Source organism: Poecilia formosa, unplaced genomic scaffold, assembly GCF_000485575.1.
Source record: "Poecilia formosa unplaced genomic scaffold, Poecilia_formosa-5.1.2 Scaffold10, whole genome shotgun sequence".
Taxonomy (NCBI): Eukaryota; Metazoa; Chordata; class Actinopteri; order Cyprinodontiformes; family Poeciliidae; genus Poecilia; species Poecilia formosa.
In genome coordinates this window covers 4,073,468-4,092,495 of record NW_006799949.1, presented here as the reverse complement: position 1 = coordinate 4,092,495, position 19,028 = coordinate 4,073,468, and the positions used below count along the sequence as shown (strand labels likewise).

Genomic DNA, 19,028 nt, shown 5'->3' with positions numbered 1-19,028 from the left:
GACTTATAAATGATGTGCCTTGAATTTTATTAATTTTATAAATGCATTGGAAGTTTTACCTTTTTAGTGATTTTACAAATCAGTTGTGATCAACATAATCTGTCTTTTTACAAAAAATAAAATAAAATCTTGGTTACACCTCAAACACATTGAACATAAAGTATATTCAAAAGCAGCACCTCAGGACTTCAGTGAAGAAAAATATGCAAACGGTTCTTCCAGATATACGGTAACTCTGAACATACTGCCAAATTAAGTACAGAGTTCTTTAAGAAGACTTTTGTCAATGTTTTCCTCCTCACCTTAATGTTAGAGTTATTAATTTAGATGGAATAAAATGTGATGCAAATTTAGCAGCAGGACCACAAAACACTTCATGTATAGACATTTTCTTTATTTCTTTTTTGTTTCGTTTAGCCAAAATTAACTGACTTCCCACACACCTATCGGAGCCAAAAAAAATCCAGATGTAGATATATAAGTACACAACATAGACTCATTCTTTTTTGTATACAATTGTGGGGTTGAGTGTTTAAAGCTATTAGAGTTATGACAGAAAAACCTCCAACTAGGAAACCTTGGTCAGAGATATAATAAATTGTGAAGTTGAGTTAATCCTTCCCATGTGATCAGAAATGGTTGAAGCTAATATACACATTTTATAAGCTTCAATCATGTCATTCCTGTCACACGTGAGCATCATTAAACTATCGTCTATAAAAATTTAGAGGCTCAGAAGAGCTTTAATTTTCGGGTTCATCTTAATTTGTGTGTTCTGTTTATTTTTATAAGGGCAGCTTATGGTATGATGCATTGAAGTGTAATTTATGACTAAAGCAAAGTTAAATAATATACAAGCTCTCCTTTGTTCTCAGTCAACATGCATCAAAAAGCTGCTCTCAGCGCCCTCTTCTGGCTAATATTAACCCTCCTGTTATGTTGCAGGTCAAATTGGCCCGTTTTAAAGTTTAAAACATTTTTAAAAATAGTTGGAAGTATTTTTTTGGCATGAAACTTTTTCTATTTGTCTTAATAGGAGCACTCTACATATAAATTGAAAATTTATTCATTTTACACATTTGTAACCCCCCTGCGTCTACATATCTACATATTACATAGATAATGTTCGGGTCAATTTGACCAGGTGAAAATCAACAAACGTCCAATTCTATATGTTCCCTTGCAACTATGAACCATATTTCACTACACACACACACACACACACACACACACACACACGCACGCATACATGCACACACACAAACCCATTTTCTCACTATTCTCTTTACTTCACTAGGAAACTGCGAGACAGCAGATGTTCAGACAACTTTTGACGGGAACCTTTTCTGTTCCCGTGGCCAAACTCCACCCACACCGAGTGGACACGCAGCAGAAATGGAGGGAAAACATAAATACTTTCTTCATGACTCATTTATCTTTATTTTAATCAGCAGGTCAATTTGACCCTGAACAGGATATGTGTCCAAAGTTCAATTATAAAGATCTCATTTTTAATAAAAAAAAAAAAAAAAAAAAATCAAAATGTAATATAAAGAAATGTACAAAAGATCAATTTCAAAGAAATTATTCTAAAAAATGTAAATTCCATTTTTTTATGTCCAAATGAGTACATGAGTAAGTTGTCGTCATCGATCCTTTATTTGTGAGAAATAAAATAAAAAAACCATCATTGCACAAATATTGATTGAAATGGTTAGTATTGGAGTTAATAATCAGATACAAAAATGTTTTGGAGGAGTTTTTTGGTTGGGTCAAATTGACCCACGAACGTTATTGCTGTACCTCACAAAAGAACATAACAGGAGGGGTTAAAATAAAACGTGACACAAGTTGACGACTTAAAATGATGCCTGGGAAAGAAAAGGCTTTGATAACCCAGGTAGTTGTTTGAACACGATTACACAATAGTGTTGCTTTGACAGAATGCCATTCTGAAAGTGAGCAAGACTAAACATTTGACGTGATTGCTGCTTGATTTCATCACCCTGAAAATATATTTTATTGAGGAGCATTTTTTGGGAGCTCTTGAATCCAAGGCAGATTTTCAGAGCTGGCATTAAGAGGAGAGAGTCACAGCATTGCTTTTTTGATGAAATAGTTTCGAAAGAGGATTTTTGATTAAGACATGTACTAAAAGTAGGTGGAAGGCATTTTTTTTTTTTTCATTTTCTGTAAAGTATGTGGTCACTGCATTAATCTAACAAAAGATTTTTACTTTACGGAATAAGAAGGCATTGCCCTTTGACTTTTGGAAATTGTTACTGTTTTGCAGATAGAGCTTTGCTTTGGAAACCTTGTGATGGTTTGAATGGTAGCTGCTGTTAATCCCCCCCGCCCCCCACTCCCCAGGTGTTCAATTTCTTTAATTCTGTGTTACCTTTGGAATAGTTATTACCTTGTAAAAAAGAAAAAAGTTTGGTGACCACAGTCTTTGATCTGTTGTTCGTGTCACTCTGACAATGTCACAGGCCGATGTGGCCTAACATCAGAAAACAAATGTTTACCCAAAGTCGGGTATCCATGCATGTGATCTGACCTCAAGGCTGAATGTGCAATGAAACTGCTGCACATATTTAGAGGGCCCGGTGAAACGGTCTCCACTCCTCTCTCACCATGCGAGGTCTACTTCTCTGCTGCCTTGCGGCTTTGGCTAGTAGGTTTTCATTCACTAATTTAACCAATGTGGCTGGATTGTCAGACAATTTATGTGCTGGTGTTAAAGCTAATATATAGTCAATTCTTCATGTAATTCCTATGCTTAGTATAAATTCAGAATTTTCTCATTTAAATGACTATTTCAAACTTCTAAAAAATATATATATTTGTAGAAGATAAAGTAAGGAAGGGCTAAATTCCTTATCATTTAAAGCAGAGAAATTTTTAATACTGATTTTAATCCAAGGCATATGCATTTAGATATTTAGTATTATATGTATTTATTCAAGGTATTTTTTGCATCCTGTAGAAAATAATTTGACAAATCCATAACACTTCATTCTGCAGGCTCTTTCATTGCACACAGCATGCTGACCTAAAATCAGCATTGTGTGACAGTTTTCTTTACAAAAATTAAAATTTTGTTTGTTTCATTTTTAACCTTTCAGCAAGCCAAAACCTGCGATACGGTGAGTCTTTTTTTTTTTTTTGTATCGAATTGTATTATAAAAATTTCACAAAGTGCTTTACAAATTAGAATGTTATTAAGGTTAATGTTGAAAACATCTTCCAGATATCTCCCTGGACCCAAAGAAAACCTATGAGTACAAATATGAAGGAGAGGTAAAATTTGGACTTGGGAAGGCAAACCTGGCAGAGTCTGGGGTCAGAATTACCTGCAAGGCCACAATCACCGGTGCATCCCCACAACAATTCCTACTTCAGGTGAGAGAGAAAGACAGCATGCATAATGGTCTGGTATTGGATAAGTGGGGTGATACAATATATGGATGGATGGATGGATGGATGGATGGATGTTAAATTCACAATAGTTCAAATAATTTGTCTTCCTTTGGACTTTGGCTACTTTTTGACTTTTTTTTTTTGCTTATTTTGACGCTTATAGCAGAGCCAACTTACACAAGGATATAGCAGTGCAGTTCATAATAAAGCGTACAATAGGCTACTACTGCTTGGATAGCTTTACAGAGATTTATGTTCTCTGAAAAGTAGTAGTTAGTCAACTAATTAAGGATGATGCATGTCTATGGTTAGGTTGCTGGTCTTCTGATTTTCCACACCTCTTTAGAAACCCAATAGTCATTTTAGAAATTGATTTTCCATTTTATGTTTGAATCAGCAATATGTATGGTGTGATGATCGTGGACATGGACTAGAAAGATGCTCAGGTTTATTCTTGTATTAATACGGGATGCCATTTCACATTTTAGGCTACAGATTTCTCATCAATGTTACCATTGTGGCACTTTTCTTGTCGCCATGGCTCACGCATGTGATCCAAGCATAACAGACTTTCTTGTTTGATTTTGGTTCAAAGGTCTCCGAGTTGGCATTTGCTGAGTACAATGGCTTTGAAGGCAAAGATGACTATGTACCCTCCCCGAAAGTTACCAAACGTCTTACTTCTGAGCTTGCCCAACCGTTCATGTTTATGTACACCAAAGGACACGTTAGTGACATCCGTGCATCTGCTAAGGTTTCCACTACTGTCGTCAACATTATTAGAGGTATACTTAGTTTTTTCCAGCTGACTGTGAAGACGACACAGAACATCTATGAGCTGAAAGAGGTAAACCATTTTGAAAAGACTAACTCTATTCCACTGATGATGGGTAATGGTCTAATTGATGTCAGAGATTTTGACTTTGTGTACAGATTGGAATCCATGGCAATTGTGAGAGTAACTATGCTATTGAAGAAAATGAGGAGACAAAGGATTGGATCATCACTAAGGTTGTGGATGTGACAAACTGCAAGGAAAAGGCAGCAATGCACAGAGGAATGGCAACTGCTATGGCGGACAAACTATCCAAAGAGGTTTTTTATCATTTTCTCACTTTAGCCTTCTCTGCAGTTGTAAGTCAAATGGGTCTGTCTCAGCTCTGCTTGAGTCTCTTTGTTACATCAATCTAGAGAGGAGAATCTGTCATGTCAACCATGAAGTATAATTACACCATCAAGCCAACACCAGAGGGAGGTCTCATCACCACAGCTCACGGGTTTGAGCAACAGCACTTCAGTGCTTTCAATGTGAAGGGTGGCAGTTTTAAGATGGAAGCAATGTAGGTGCATATATATATATATATATATATTTTTTAAATACCTGCAATATAAATATAATGTATTAAAAATTTACTCTGGCAGGAAGAACTTAGTGCTGCTTAGTGTGAACGACACACACAGAGCAAGAACATATGGACCATTGGAAATCAAAGGCAACATTGTCTACAAGTTTGAGGATGTGAACATTAATATTCCAATGATGATGCAGAACCTAGATAACCCAGTACCAAAGGTGACATGCTTGGTTCTGTGTTATGCAATATTATAGTCAATAAAGTTACATTTTACAACTTTTATTTTAAATTAACTGCACAAAATATAACTTCTATGCCTTTTTACAGGCTATGGAATTGATCAAGCGCTTGAGTGAGGCAAATAGTGGCCATATTGATAATGCCACCACTGAGGACTCTATGAAGCTGTACCATCTCATGCGAGTGATACCCTATGAAGGACTGGAAAACATGTGGAAGCAATTAGCTGAAAATCCCAAGTATAGGTGAGCATTTTGTACAAACACGAGCTTAAACTTTTATAGAACAGGCGATGGATTATCCTTTTGAGAACTTGTCTGGAGTAATCCAGAACAGCTCAGCTAAATATAAACTCTCTTAATTCACCAGTCAATTCACATTCTAACCCTCACATATGGTCTAGAAATTGGGATCATGACAAAAAAAATGAGACCTTGGATACAAGCTTTAGAAATTAGCTTCCTCCATGAGGAGGTTGCTCTCAGAGATAGGATCTGCTCCTTCAGAGGGGGCTTGTAGTAGAATTCCTGTTTCTCTGTATCAAAGGGAAGGGGCATGAGAGAGTTCATGGTTCTAATTAGGATGTATCTAGTGCATGTTCCACTCAGGGCCAAATAACCAATAGATGGTCCTGAAATTATTGCTGGCAGAACACCTTGGGATAATCCAGTTTCTCTGGGGAGAGGATGTTTAGGTTTCTCTGTTGAATCAGTATTTTCTCCTAACCAATTGTGGATATACAGCCAACAGGGAAAAGATAGGTGAATAGTTAATGGACAATGACATTTTATAACATCACACTCACATCACAGCCACTTTGGGCTTTTGTTTGAAGTCCAAAGTGGCTTCAAAGTAAACTTTCTGTTCTACGTCATTTTAATGATCACAGTATGCTTCTTGTCAGCATGCATTTTTCTTGTCATCCAAACAAAATATCAGTATCATATCAGTACAATAAAAATGAAGTTGGACAGTTGTATTCTCCATTTATGAATTAATGTAAAAATTCTCAATTTTAAGGCAGACTTTACTGTAAGTATTGACTTCTTCAAATTATTATAATTGTACTTTTCAGGCGTTGGTTTTTGGACTCAATCGTTGAAACTGCCGATGTCAAAGTTCTGAATTTCATGGAGACCAGATTTAAAGCAAACGATTTGACTCCTTTTGAAGCTATGCATACCATCTTGATGGCTTTTCATCATCTTCAGGTCACACCTAACCTTATTGAAATGGCTAAAGTGAGTAAAGCTACTAAAATTTTCTCAGAACTTAATACTCTTTAAATCAACTATAAACATTCTGGAAAAGTCAATGTAAAAATGTCCTTCTTTCTACATTTTGCAGGTCTTCCTTAAGCTGCCATTCAGTAAATCTAACACCTATCTGTGGCACACTGTGGCACTTTCCTATGGCTCCCTGGTGAACAAGTACTGTGTGTATTATGTGCCATGTCTAGTTACTGCTGCTCAGGTACAAAACTCATAAGGAATCAAAATTCATTTGGAAATACACATCATAAGTAGATACAAATATTCATCTTATGATAAGTGAAGAGAGCTTCACTAAGGCTTAGCAACATTAGCACCTTTTCTTTTTCTGAAATTTGAAAGTGAATGATAACCATCTGAAAACCATAAGCCAAACGTGTGTTACATTTGCACTAGCCCCTGATGGACATGGCGACAGAGGCTCTGAGGAGTGGCAACAAAGAAGAAATGCTTCTCGCTCTGAAAGCTCTGGGAAATGCAGGGCACCCTGGGAGCATAAAAACCATCATGCGTTTCCTTCCTGGGGTGGCTGTCACTCCTCTGGATCTGCCTCTTCGGGTGCAGAATGAAGCTGTCCAGGCGATGAGACTCATGACGACCAGAGACCCTCACAGTGTAAGAACATAACATAACATAGCATAACATAACATAACATAACATAACATAACATAGCATAACATAACATAACATAACATAACATAACATAACATAACATAACATAACATAACATAACATAACATAACATAACATAACATATTTGGTGAAATCCAAATGCCTTACAAAGTCATCTCAGTGACATGGTATAGAATAGAATAGAATAGAATAGAATAGAATAGAATAGAATAGAATAGAATAGAATAGAATAGAATAGAATAGAATGCTTTAATCTTCAGTCTAGACAACAAATCTTGCTGCAGGCCAAAGGAAATTACAAAATGGATTCAAAATGTAATGTAATCTTAGTATGAATTCACTTCTTTAATGAAGTCTTCAGAGCAAGGGACAAACCAAATGCGACGAAAATGATGTTTGGTAATGAAACAAAATTCTAAACTTTTAGTATTTCATGGAATGCTTTTCAATCTGTCATCTGAAAATGGAAAGAGTATCGTACACAAAAATCATGCTAAAAAGGTTTTCTTATGACAGCTATGAACTTTATTGGCCAACCCTTCCCATTAATGCCTTCCCATTAAACTACATGGTGGATTGGTATGCTTTCATTTTCTGTTTCCATACCACCAACCTGTATCGCATCATTCCAGGACCTCCATCAGTTCCCCATAAGACAAAGGTACGATATAGTTAGGGTGGAGCTACTGGCATCACATCACGAAGTCCATTTATTGGGGAATGGAAAAACTTAATGCAACAAGCATGAGAGATACCAATGCGTCACATTTGTCATTGTACCAGTACGTTGCCACAATAGCTGTTTTATTTTATCCCCACCTTCTCAGTGAGAGTCCATATGCATCCAGAAATGTTCTGGACCATAAAACAGCACGTCGAATCGTACCGACCCCCGATGTACCGCTCAGTGAAAACAAAACTAAAAGTATCCCTAAAACAACAATGGAACAGAAAACTCTCTGTCTTAATAAGTTTGCAGTAGCTTTGTCATTAAGTAATTCATTTTAAAATTAATTTTTCCTTCCAGGTCCAAGACGTCACCCTGACCATATTTCTGCAGAAGCACGTTCCATCTGAGGTTCGCATGCATGCCTTCAAGATCCTTTTAAGGACTAAGCCTTCGATGGCTCTTGTGTCTACCGTGACAGCTCGTCTGCTAGAAGAAACAGACCTTCAGGTTGCAAGTTTTGCGTACTCTTACTTGCATGGTCTCGCCAGCTCCAGGACTCCAGACAATCACTATCTGTGAGTTGATCAATAAATTAAACTTGTTGTTTGATTGGAAATTTTGTGTTAAATGTAAATTAAAAAAAAAAAAAAAATCTTTCCAATAGTTCGATTGCCTCCAGCTTGGCTGTGAAAATCCTTGCGCCCAGATTTGGCCGTCTCAGTTATTTTTGCAGCAAAGCAAAGCATGCAGACTGGTTCGATGGTATGTTGGAAAAGGACAGTGACACTTTTGTTAAAAAGTCATTCCAAAAACCTTTCCTGAAGATGTATTTTTTTTTCAATACAGATAGATGGCTAACTGGAGTGACATCTGAATTATTCATGCTAAGAAATGCAAGCAACATCATTCCCTCAGAGCTTGTGTCAAGTGAGAAAATCCACATCATTGGTCGAATTATTGAGTTACTGGAGGTAAAGTATTAAGCATAACTGCACATACATGCATTATGATTGGACATTTCTCTCAAAAGAAAAAAAAGCAATCCTCTGTCTTTCCTGTCACGTAGTTGGGTATCCGTGCAGATGGAATAAAGGATCTGTTTGGAGATAGCATTCCTGGATTTAAAGGAGACTTTAGTATGAGTGACCTGATGGCTATTTTCAGAGTGGTGAGTGGCATATCAGGCAGTTCCCCACAAAACACACACTTAGCTAGCGTAGTAAAGCTGAGCAACATAATAAATGTATACTATTGTTTACAAATCAATCTCAGTACGTTTCAATATCAGTTTGAACGATAAAAACTTCCTTTTCAGTATTATATCTATAAAAAAATCACAAGTAAAAGAAAAGCTAAAGTACTTATTCTACTGAATTTAGGTCTGAAAATGAGTAGGAACCTGGAGGTTCAAATATATTCTAAGTTCTAACATTTAACTTGAATGTAAGAGGGAAGTTATAATGGAAATCAGAATCATGAGTTTCTGCTGGTACCAAACAGCCTCAGAGTGCCTTGGTTTTAGCCTGAATACTGCTGATTTGCTTCCCAAGAACCTGGCAAGGTCAGGAGGTTGTCTACGAAAGTTTTTCTTCTGCAATCAAAAAACCTCTTCTGAACTTAACAGATAATGAAAATAACAGCAGTCACACAAGACATAATAATTATCTATTTAATTAAGTTGTTAATTAACAGCTTCATCCATTTTCCTGTAATTTTAAGCATGTCATTACTTCAGTAGGTAAAACACAGCAACCCCATTCAAGTTTGACACTATCAATAATAACTATTCAAATATATGGCTGCATCTAATTTTTTTGGCCAACCTTTCCTGTTTTTTTTTTTTTTTTTTTAATTTAGAAGGATAGATTTTTCTACAATTTTTGGCGGCAGATAGTTCAAACATCACATTTTAAGTGTGTGGGCGTGTGTGTGTGTGTGTGTGTTTACATGTGGTAATCGATACACTTTTTCATTTTCAGCTTCAACAGTGGGAGAGGCTGGACAATGATAAACCAGTCCTTTCAGTTTATTCGCGTATTACAGGGCAAGAGTGGTTCTTCGCTGACTTGAGCAAAGACACCCTCCGAAACATCATCTCTGTAAGAAACAGAGCCGATTCATAATTTGTCCCGCTGTAGTTTATGAAAAAAAAAATGTAATAGATGGTGAAGTCGACAATGCCTTGCGATTCTTTTTGTTGTTTCAGGCCTTCAGTCCTGCTGCAGGGAAATCAAGTCCTTTGTGGGCTATGATGGAGAGCTTACAGAGAGGAGTCTCATGGGACTACACACGGGCATTTTTGGTCTTGGAGGCTCGTTACTTCGAAGCCACATCCCTGGGCCTCCCGGTGGAGATCAGCAAATACTATAATACAATCACTGCATGCAACTTTAAAGGTGAAAAAATAAAAATAATGATAAAATCATCATGTGATGCATGAATGACACAAATGACTAGAATTTAAAAATAATCTAAACACTTCCGATAACCTATTTTTTATTTTTTTTTCTAGCTAAAGTTACAGTTAATCCCCCTCTCACTGAAAACATTGCGCAGCTCTTGAATTCTGAAACTACAGTGGAAACGGATGGATACGCTGGGTAATTATGCTTAAAAGTAAAACAGAAATGGTAGCACTTCATATGAGGTATGCTTGTGCCTGTGTGTTGCCAGTTTGTTTCTAAACAAACACTTTCACATGGACAAACAAAAATGCTCAAAATGTATGTATGTTCAGCATGAATTCTGTAATAGACTTCACGTTAGACCCTATAAACATTAATGAATGGGATTTGGGGATTTTTTTTCATCCCTAGTCAAAAATTACTTTGAGTAACTTTTCTCACATTCCCAAAGGGGATTCAAAATGTCACCTTGGCAAGCAGTTCATTATTTATTTATTTACTTATTTACTTTTTAGGGGCGAGGGTTACGAAAAGAGAAATTGAAAAGTAAATGTACATCCTAAGTGAAACTGAATTCGATCATAAATTGTTCTGTAATACTTTCTCAGCTTATTCCAGGTGTCAGCTCTGCTGCTGAGAACCTCAGAAATTCCTTGTTTAATGCCAAATCGTCTCGCTCTTAAAGTTTTCTGTTTCATACACAATAACACAATAAAACTGACTTGTTACTGCTGAAAGTCAGACTACTGGATGAAAAACCTCATGGCACGTTCGTGCACATGTTTGGAACTATAGTTAATATTGAATAAATAGAAACATTTCTATAAGTTAGCCATAATTAACTGCTTTTTTGAGCCAAAATTTTACAATCGTCAGACATGTCAAGGTGTACATACTTTGTTTTTACATTAAACAATGCTATAGTTGTTGACACTTACATTATGTTATGTTAAATGTCTTTTTTTTCAGTTCCACCAAGGACTTTTGGGTTTTCTATGGGACCAACACGAAGTTCTTCCAGAGTGGCTCAGAGTTAAAGATTAAGAGGCCCTTAGCTGTACCATGGAAGTTATCTGCCAAGATAAATATGCCAGGAAAGAAATTTGAGCTTGATTTCCCCCCTAGCAAAGAGGAAATTGAACTTCTGTCGATTAGGTAATTTTGCATGATGATAAATTGATTGACTGAATTTAATAATATAACCAACATTATATATATATATATATGTATGTTTTTTTTTTTTGTTTGTTTTTTTTACACATAATTATAAACCATAATTATGACTTGATTTACAAATTCCATTGGTTATATTTTGCATTATAATTGTTTTGCGATGCAAAACTTGAAATTCAATCAACATTTGCTTATTCAAAAAAAAAATTATCACCATCCTGAAGTAAATCTTTTACATTGTTTTAAACAGATCAGATTTGTATGCAGTGTCCAGGAACATTGAAGAGCCAGATGCAGGCAAAATGACTCCAATGATGTCCCCCTCTGAAGCCCCCAGTCCTGACGTACGGCTTGAGTCACAGCAGATACATTCATTGAAATAAGAATCATTCATATCAGTACAAACAGATTCATGTTGTGTGGATTGATTTTTTTTTTTTTTGCTCTAGCAGGTATTAAAACCCTACATCTGGTATCCTTCTTCCAAAATGTGCTATGAATACAACATTTACGGAGTGGGTTTCTGCATGGAGTACAAGTTAAAGCGGCAGTATTACCAAGAGGAGTACCCACTGTACTATTTCCTTGGATACAGCAAAATGGCATTCAGAATAATTCCAGGTATGCAAGATGTATGTTGTAAGTGTTTTTTTAAAAATGCAAATATGGTTTGGGGAACATCATGGATGTTTATCAGTAGTTAGATAAAATAATGCACATTTTTTGTTTGTTTGTTTTTCTGTTTGATCTCTCTATTCACGTTCCAAATAATAAAATAGTGTATCACATTCTTGAAACTCTGCTCCCTGTGGGTGGAGGAATGATGCAGAAGCTTAAATCATCAGGAACATTTTACAAGAATTAACAAAGAACACTTGTTTGCAGAGGCTCTAAAAATAAGTTATATTGAAGAAATTACATTATAGAGGAAACCTGAAATAAAAGTTGCGGCTGAAAAAAATCTACACTTATTGCGCTTGTTTACACACAAGCAAGGCTTGGTAATCCAGAGAAGCTAGGTGCTCCAGGAAGTTAGAAATCAAGAAGTTTAATATTTGCTTAATAAGCAATTTACCAGTTTTTGTCATGTGGTAGTCATCTGTGCAGGAAATTATAGAATCTAGCACGTTCAGTATTTTTTAAGTATAGATCTTGCTAAGACGAACAATGTTTTAATTTTAGCAGCTGATAGAGTTCCTTAAGCAAATAATAAAATGCTGATGAACAAAAGATGAGCATGTCTTTGTAAAACTACATCAACAGATTTTATGTAGTAATATACACTAACTGCTTTATTTCTCTGTTGTATAAATTCAACAAGAAGCGGCACAGTGGTACGGTTGTTAGTGCTGTTGTTCGTACCATGCCTCTCTCCGGTTTAGCACTGGAGGGAGCCTCTGGCACCATCACAATCCTGTAAGGATTAACTGAGCATAGAATGTGGACCGACTTAAAACAGTGTCTATAACTTTGATGAGCCTCCGTGAATTGAAATTTCAGTCTTGTGTTCTTAGCTGACAGGAAAGACACCCAGTGTGGCCTTCTGCTGCTGCAACGTGTTGCACGTTCAGAAATGGAGTTCCTTATTCTTTGTTGTAAGGAGTGGTTATTTGAATTTAGAGCCTTACAACTAAATCTGATGAAGTAACTAAAAAGTGAACTGAATGTAGAGCTTTGGATTTGTTGAAAAAAAAAAAAAGTTTATCGTTCATTGGAGACTTTAGATTTGATATTGGCTTGAGCAAAATACTTAAGATTTGACTTGGGGCTGAAACAGAAGACTTCTGAACATCTTTGCCATTTGGTGCAAAAACACAACAGCAACTACATTCTTAGAACAACGGAAAGCATGTGGTAATATGAGCTCTTGGGGTCTTCCCTTGAAAGCATTTTCTGCATTGAATATGAAAGAAACCCTAAAAAACCTATTCCTCTTCCTCTCAGCTTGCAACATGCTTCACCTTAGCAACCAAACTAAGATGTTTTGATTGATACGTCAATCAAAACAATATTTTGCTTTTCCTTTTATCTTTAAAATAGATTCTTACAGGATTTGTCAAAGCTACATCCAAGCTATCATCTCCACGAAAACAAATCTAGTGCTACTATATTCACTTTATTTCGAGACATTTTTTTAACCCTCTATGCTAATGAAATCTCTGCCCTTCTATTAGCTCAGACAACAAAAGCTGTTGAGAAAATCCACTTTGAGCTTGACGTTGGTCCCAGCAAACATCCGATGAGTGCACGCCAACTGCTTGAGACCGTGAGGAGGCTTTCCAAGGTATTTGGCAACACGCGCAATGTTATTATCACAGCACCTGTTCTGGTGGGTGATCCCATCAAATTGTCAAACTGTTCTAAAATTGTGTTTACAGGAAGCAACACAGCAAACTGATCTATCTTCAGACTCATCTGAAAGAGACAGAGACAGAAACCACACCATCCTCCTGGAAGTACGGCTTCTACAGTTTAAGCTGAGAAAGCGTATGAAGGAAAATATCTGAGCTGTGCTTTTGCCTCTTCCATAACTTAAAATTATGGAAGAGGCCTGGGTTGACCTTTTTTATTAGCTTTTATATGTCACAGCCGAGGTGTCATGCAGCATACATCAATTTTATTTTAGTGTTTGCAATGATGAATATTCTGCGTCTATCAAGCAGCAGTTACATGTTTTTGTACTCATTTCTTATCCCCAGAGCTCGGCAACTCAAGCCGTCTTCAACTTCAAAGCTTTTGCCATTAGTGAGAACCAGAAGGCTGAGGGTTACGATTCAGTTATGTACTTTACACCTGAGGCAAACATTAAAAATGCCCAACTAATTGTGTCCCAAGTTGAAGGGAACACCAACTGGAAGATGTGTGTTGATACCAGTCTGGATGCTGAGGCAAAGGTTGGTAAGAAAAAAAGGAATAACGGATCCTTTTTTGACCTTTTGATTTATTGACATTTTAAAATCTGTTATCTGGTTTGTGCAGTTTGTTTTTTATTTATTTATCATTATCACTTTCTTGCCTTGTTGTAGGCACACATCACATGGGGCGATAATTGCCAGGCCTATGACATGTCAATGGAAGCCGCTGTTGCATATGTCAATGGTTCCAAGCCAGATCTCAAGGCCAAAGTAAAATGGAGCAGGATTTCAGAGTACATGACTGAGCTTGGCAAAAGGTGATTTTTAAAGGAATGCATCAGTAAAGAAAGAGAATATGTTGTGTTACGATGAATGCATAATCAGTATGACTCAGAGAGGGAAAAATAATGAATTGAACAAATTCTGTTTCTCGGTGAATATATTTAAAATGAGGGTACTGACATGAACTTCACACTATATACTTTCAAAGTAAGTAACCAAACAAAACAGATGAGAAAGGTATTAAGAATAATGTGACTATAGGCACTGGACCCTTATACAGATACCTATGGGATATTTGTATGAAGCAAAGTTTCTTAATGGCATCTGAGGAATATAGAGTAAAAATACTAACACTTATTTTTCTAGGGTGATGTTTAGTCATTCCGAACAGATTTTCTTTAATTCTTGAAGGGTCTGGAACCATCTTGTGTTCACTCTGATATTTGATTTTTGCTGGCTTGACAGGGCCATTATCACAGCTTTATTTTCCTCCTCCGAGTCGAGAGTTCATTGATTATGTACTTGATATCATTGTCTAGCACATGTTCCATCTTCGCATTCTCATCAAGAAAGTACTGGCACATTTCATCATTCCTCTTCCATTCAGATATATGGAAACCAGTCTCTAACATATGCTAAGAAAATAACCTGACATTGTGACGTTCGCATCTTGAAATTTCACTGCCAACGCAGTCCTTTTGTAATGATTTATGATGTCCTTTTCTTTTTCAAAATACATTTTCCAGCACAATATTTTCTGTGTGATTCTAATAATGAAGATATTCACATGTCTTCATTATTAGTTTAATATGCTGTCATTTTTGGGGGTGGATTACTCTGATTACATCTGGTACAAATTTCACTTCAGTGGTTCCATTGTGACAATATCTATTGAGGAATATTGACTTTTCACATATTTGTGAACTAATTCTTATTGCTTAATCTGCCTTTTCTAGAATTGAACGGTACATCCCTGGTGTGGCATTACTTTATGGCTTCTCCCAGAAAAATGAGAGAAATCCAGAGAAGGAAGTGTCTGCATCAGTTCTTGCTGCCTGGACAGACAGCGTTGATGTGGAGATTAAACTACCAGAGGTACCATTAAATGTTTCAACTCTTTGTGTCCATTAAATGTGCATCCTTATATCACATCTAAATATTCATTTACATGGATTATGTTTTCTTGTGTTTGTAAAGTATACAGTGTACAACAAAGCTATGTCATATCCAGTCCAGTGGAACAGCGAGTGGCTTTATTGTAACATGACAAGCTCAACAGAATATTAAATTCATATAAGCGTGAAAACATGTAAGTAATCTTAGCTAACCTTCAGTGAACACTTTTCACAGCCTTTCTTGCCTTTTTTTTTTATGAAATCGTGCCTGTGTAATTGTATGTGTATCTCTGAGTTTCCTCTTAAAAGCAGATGAGGAAAGATTAATACCAAGAATCAGTTTTGTTTTTCTCATAAAATCTGTTTTTCTTGCAGAAAAACTGCGGAGCCCAGATGGCAGCCAGATGCCTGATGTACCATTGTGGACAAACAACTGCAGCCAAAACCAGCATTCTAAGCCTATTAGCAGACTGTCATCAGTTTTCAAATGATCAGTGTGTATTAAAGAGCATGTTACTGAACATATTTTCTGAAGAATTGATTAATTAACTATTAAATGTATTGCAACAATTTTGTTTCTTTTGCAGTCATTTTGTGATTTGACTCGAAATCGGTGAAATCCGACTTTTACACCGTCTGGACTACACCGCAGGCTAGTTAACAAGTGTCTTACAACAATATAGAGTTGAACAAAGATCACTGGAGATGATGAAATTGTTGGAAATACCTAAGATGAAATATTAAAATGTTGCATACAGTATACGCCACAGCCCTTTCAAATATTTTTATTTTGATTGAAAAGGGAATCAATTTATATGATACTCAGTTTACAAAACATAATTAACCTCATGAGATTCAAGCTGTGAACAACAATCTGTGCAAAACCCAAACGAATAAAAGAAAAACAATATGAATGTTGTTTTTTTTTGTTAGCTGTCCTACTTTACCTGCCAGTTTAGCAGATTTAAACTTTTTGTTATCAGATCCGCTTTTCATCTAAATATATTATTGACATTTGGATCTGCAAAAATGAATCCTAAGTGCTAATTTCTGAAGGGTTGCATAAAGACCAGATTAAATGTTTACCAGGCCTCCATGACCCAACGTGTTTGTCTGATAGTGTGACCCAACAGGACTGTTTGTTTGTTGGAGTACAACAAACACGATACAGATACCCTGAAAGTTCACTGCCAACAAAGGCGCATATTGATCTTTTGCAAATGCACAAAAAGTGGACCTTTTGACTTACATATATCAGCATAATTTTCAGAATATTTATTTTTTTTCTTTTCTAAAACTAGTCATATAACTCTGGGAATAGATGACATGAGATTAAGATTAAGTGGAACTCATTAACTGGGCACTCTCATAACAAATGGGTTATGTCAACGTGCCAAAACCAATGATTGCATTCGGAATAAAGACTGGTTGTTCCAACAGCTTCCAGCTCCCGACTGCACAGACTTAGCCAGATGGTGTTGAATTGCAAGCAAAGGCATCGCCATCAAAAGCAGAACGGGATGAGCCTAATAATAACGACAACAATATGTTCCTATTTTCATCTCTTATATCCAAAGGGCTATAAAGATGACAGAGAAATCTGTCTCGCCGAGGGCAAGATGCACATCACCTTGTGGTTAGGTAACAGATCATGGCAGCCTGACCTTGCGTTGATAAAACTTCAGCAGGCGACATCGGCCGGGTGGAGAACATCTGAGACTGACTGATCTGGTCATTTGGAGGAGGCGAGATTGACTGCCCCCCTTTTTTTTTTTTTACTGCCACTCCCTCTGTAATTGTAGCAAGCCTCATTAGGTTGACTACAGGATCCACATTAAAACCCATCTGAGAGGAGCTGATAGGAGAACAATGGAAATGTTCAGTCCAATTGCGGCTCCATGCTTTGTGCACAGGAATTAATCAAAGCTTTTATTATGTTGTCAAAGTGATTTCATACTATAGTATAGGAGATAGCGAGCATTACATTAAAATACCCATCAATTTAATGACGATTTTGTTGTTGTTGCGTTATTTATAACTATAATCTGAGTCATGAACTTATGGGTGTGGTTTAGAATACGAACGCTAGAGGGCGCTGGTTTCCAAGTCTTAAAACCTAACTGGCACTGTTGTTGAGAGCTTGGATCCCATCAGTATTTGTTCACAGTTCACAGAGAGGGCTCTGCAGAGGATGTTGACATTTTGAGAATAAATAAATATGTGACTTGGCATATTCAAAGTGCTCCTCTCTGTGGATTTTAGTGAAAGGACACATTCTGAACAAATGCAATCATGAAAAAACTAAATAATAATAATAATAATAATAATAATATATATATATATATATATATATATATATATATAAAAAGGTGTATTTTTTTAATATTTCTAAATAACACACTTTTTTCGACATTACATCTGCCTTATAATGACGTAGAATATAATGACTTAGAATATTATACAACATAATGTGCAATAATGTTTTTCCCAATTTTTACCAGTATTACTGACATTCTAAACGAAGTTGACACTGACCCAATACAGCCGGCTGTGAGCCTTTCACTGCATGCACATCATTTCCCTCAATAGTTTTACTGCCACATTCACAAAATGAGCTTGTTGCCATGTTCCCCAACAATGATGGGAAGTAGATGTCCCAATGTTTTCAGGGGGAGATTAAAAGCAAATTCAAACTGAGAAAAGCTTCAGAAAGCGCACAGGTCCTTGAAGGAAACTGAACATGTTATATGTTTATGGCCATGTTAATGACATAATTCTCACTTTTATGCTGTTTGGTGTGTTGTTGTTGCACTATGCCGTTGCTTTCATTTCATAAAGTAGCCTCTTTAGGGCTTTTACATAAACAGGGTTGGGAACAGAAGTGAGCTTAATGTGGAATCTTGTGCTAAGGGCTGCGAGATTGTAGGCAGCACAAAGGTTGATTTAGATTTGTGCATTGCGTCATTGTATCTTACCAGCTTAACGTTTACTGGAATCTAATTCAACTGCAAAAATTAGCAGTAATGGTAATAATAATGATAAAACAGTTTTACATGCCCACAAAGTGTGTGAACCATCCTGGCCAATCCTGTACTGTGCTTCCTTCCTTTTTTCTGTGCGTGATTATTTTTGACTCTTGAATAGTTGAATGTTAAATGTAACACTGAGAGTTTTAGAGTCCAATTAAAACATATGGACAAGAAAATCTAGAACTCTGAAATATTTTTTTGTTGAATCGGTGACTTACATGGTTCTAAAACTACGGTGTCAAAATTGTAGGCAGCTTGTGAACCAGCCTGGCCTGTGGTACAACTGAACATAAATAAGGATTAAATATAAGTTATAAGAGAGATGCAGGAGTTTAATCAGATTGACATGAACCTGTTCATTAAATTGCATGTCAACAATGCCTGTGTTAAAATACAAGCTGAAGCACTCTAGATTAACTACATTGTTAACTAATAAAAGGAAAACCTCACCGATACCACAAAGGTTACAATAGTATACTGGAATGTAATAAAAACATGAATCATCCTTTTAAATTGACTGTGAAAAAAAAATTCTCCTTCAATAAAATCCTCAATTAAAAAAAAGAAACTTAAGAAACAC

At 36.3% G+C, this 19,028-nt stretch overlaps 1 protein-coding gene across 2 annotated transcripts; it reads left to right on the top strand.

Annotated features, from left to right (window-relative positions):
- The first annotated feature begins 2,587 nt into the window (after positions 1–2,587).
- Positions 2,588–15,989, top strand: vtg3 (vitellogenin 3, phosvitinless). 2 transcript variants are annotated; one of them, XM_007542224.2, is made up of 28 exons: positions 2,588–2,674; positions 3,126–3,146; positions 3,251–3,402; positions 4,016–4,267; positions 4,354–4,515; positions 4,612–4,760; positions 4,843–4,993; positions 5,103–5,260; positions 6,091–6,256; positions 6,363–6,488; positions 6,683–6,901; positions 7,947–8,164; positions 8,254–8,351; positions 8,436–8,560; positions 8,656–8,757; positions 9,569–9,688; positions 9,796–9,985; positions 10,102–10,189; positions 10,964–11,149; positions 11,418–11,511; positions 11,620–11,788; positions 13,342–13,451; positions 13,546–13,623; positions 13,867–14,061; positions 14,194–14,339; positions 15,261–15,399; positions 15,502–15,613; positions 15,795–15,989. In XM_007542224.2, the coding sequence occupies exons 1-27, from the start codon at positions 2,635–2,637 to the stop codon at positions 15,589–15,591; spliced, it is 3,744 nt and encodes a 1,247-aa protein (XP_007542286.1). In that variant the 5' UTR covers positions 2,588–2,634; the 3' UTR covers positions 15,592–15,613; positions 15,795–15,989. The 2 variants fall into 2 exon arrangements, with proteins under 2 accessions (XP_007542286.1, XP_007542279.1); XM_007542217.2 differs by having other exon boundaries at positions 11,617–11,788.
- Positions 15,990–19,028: the final 3,039 nt, after the last annotated feature.

Bases quoted from the DNA above. Each gene is read 5' to 3' on its own strand.
- vtg3 (XM_007542217.2), top strand. From the start codon at position 2,635: ATGCGAGGTCTACTTCTCTGCTGCCTTGCGGCTTTGGCTA. The intron at 4,994-5,102 runs GTGACATGCTTG...GCCTTTTTACAG, and splicing joins TAGATAACCCAGTACCAAAG to GCTATGGAATTGATCAAGCG. The intron at 11,150-11,417 runs GTAATTTTGCAT...TGTTTTAAACAG, and splicing joins ATTGAACTTCTGTCGATTAG to ATCAGATTTGTATGCAGTGT.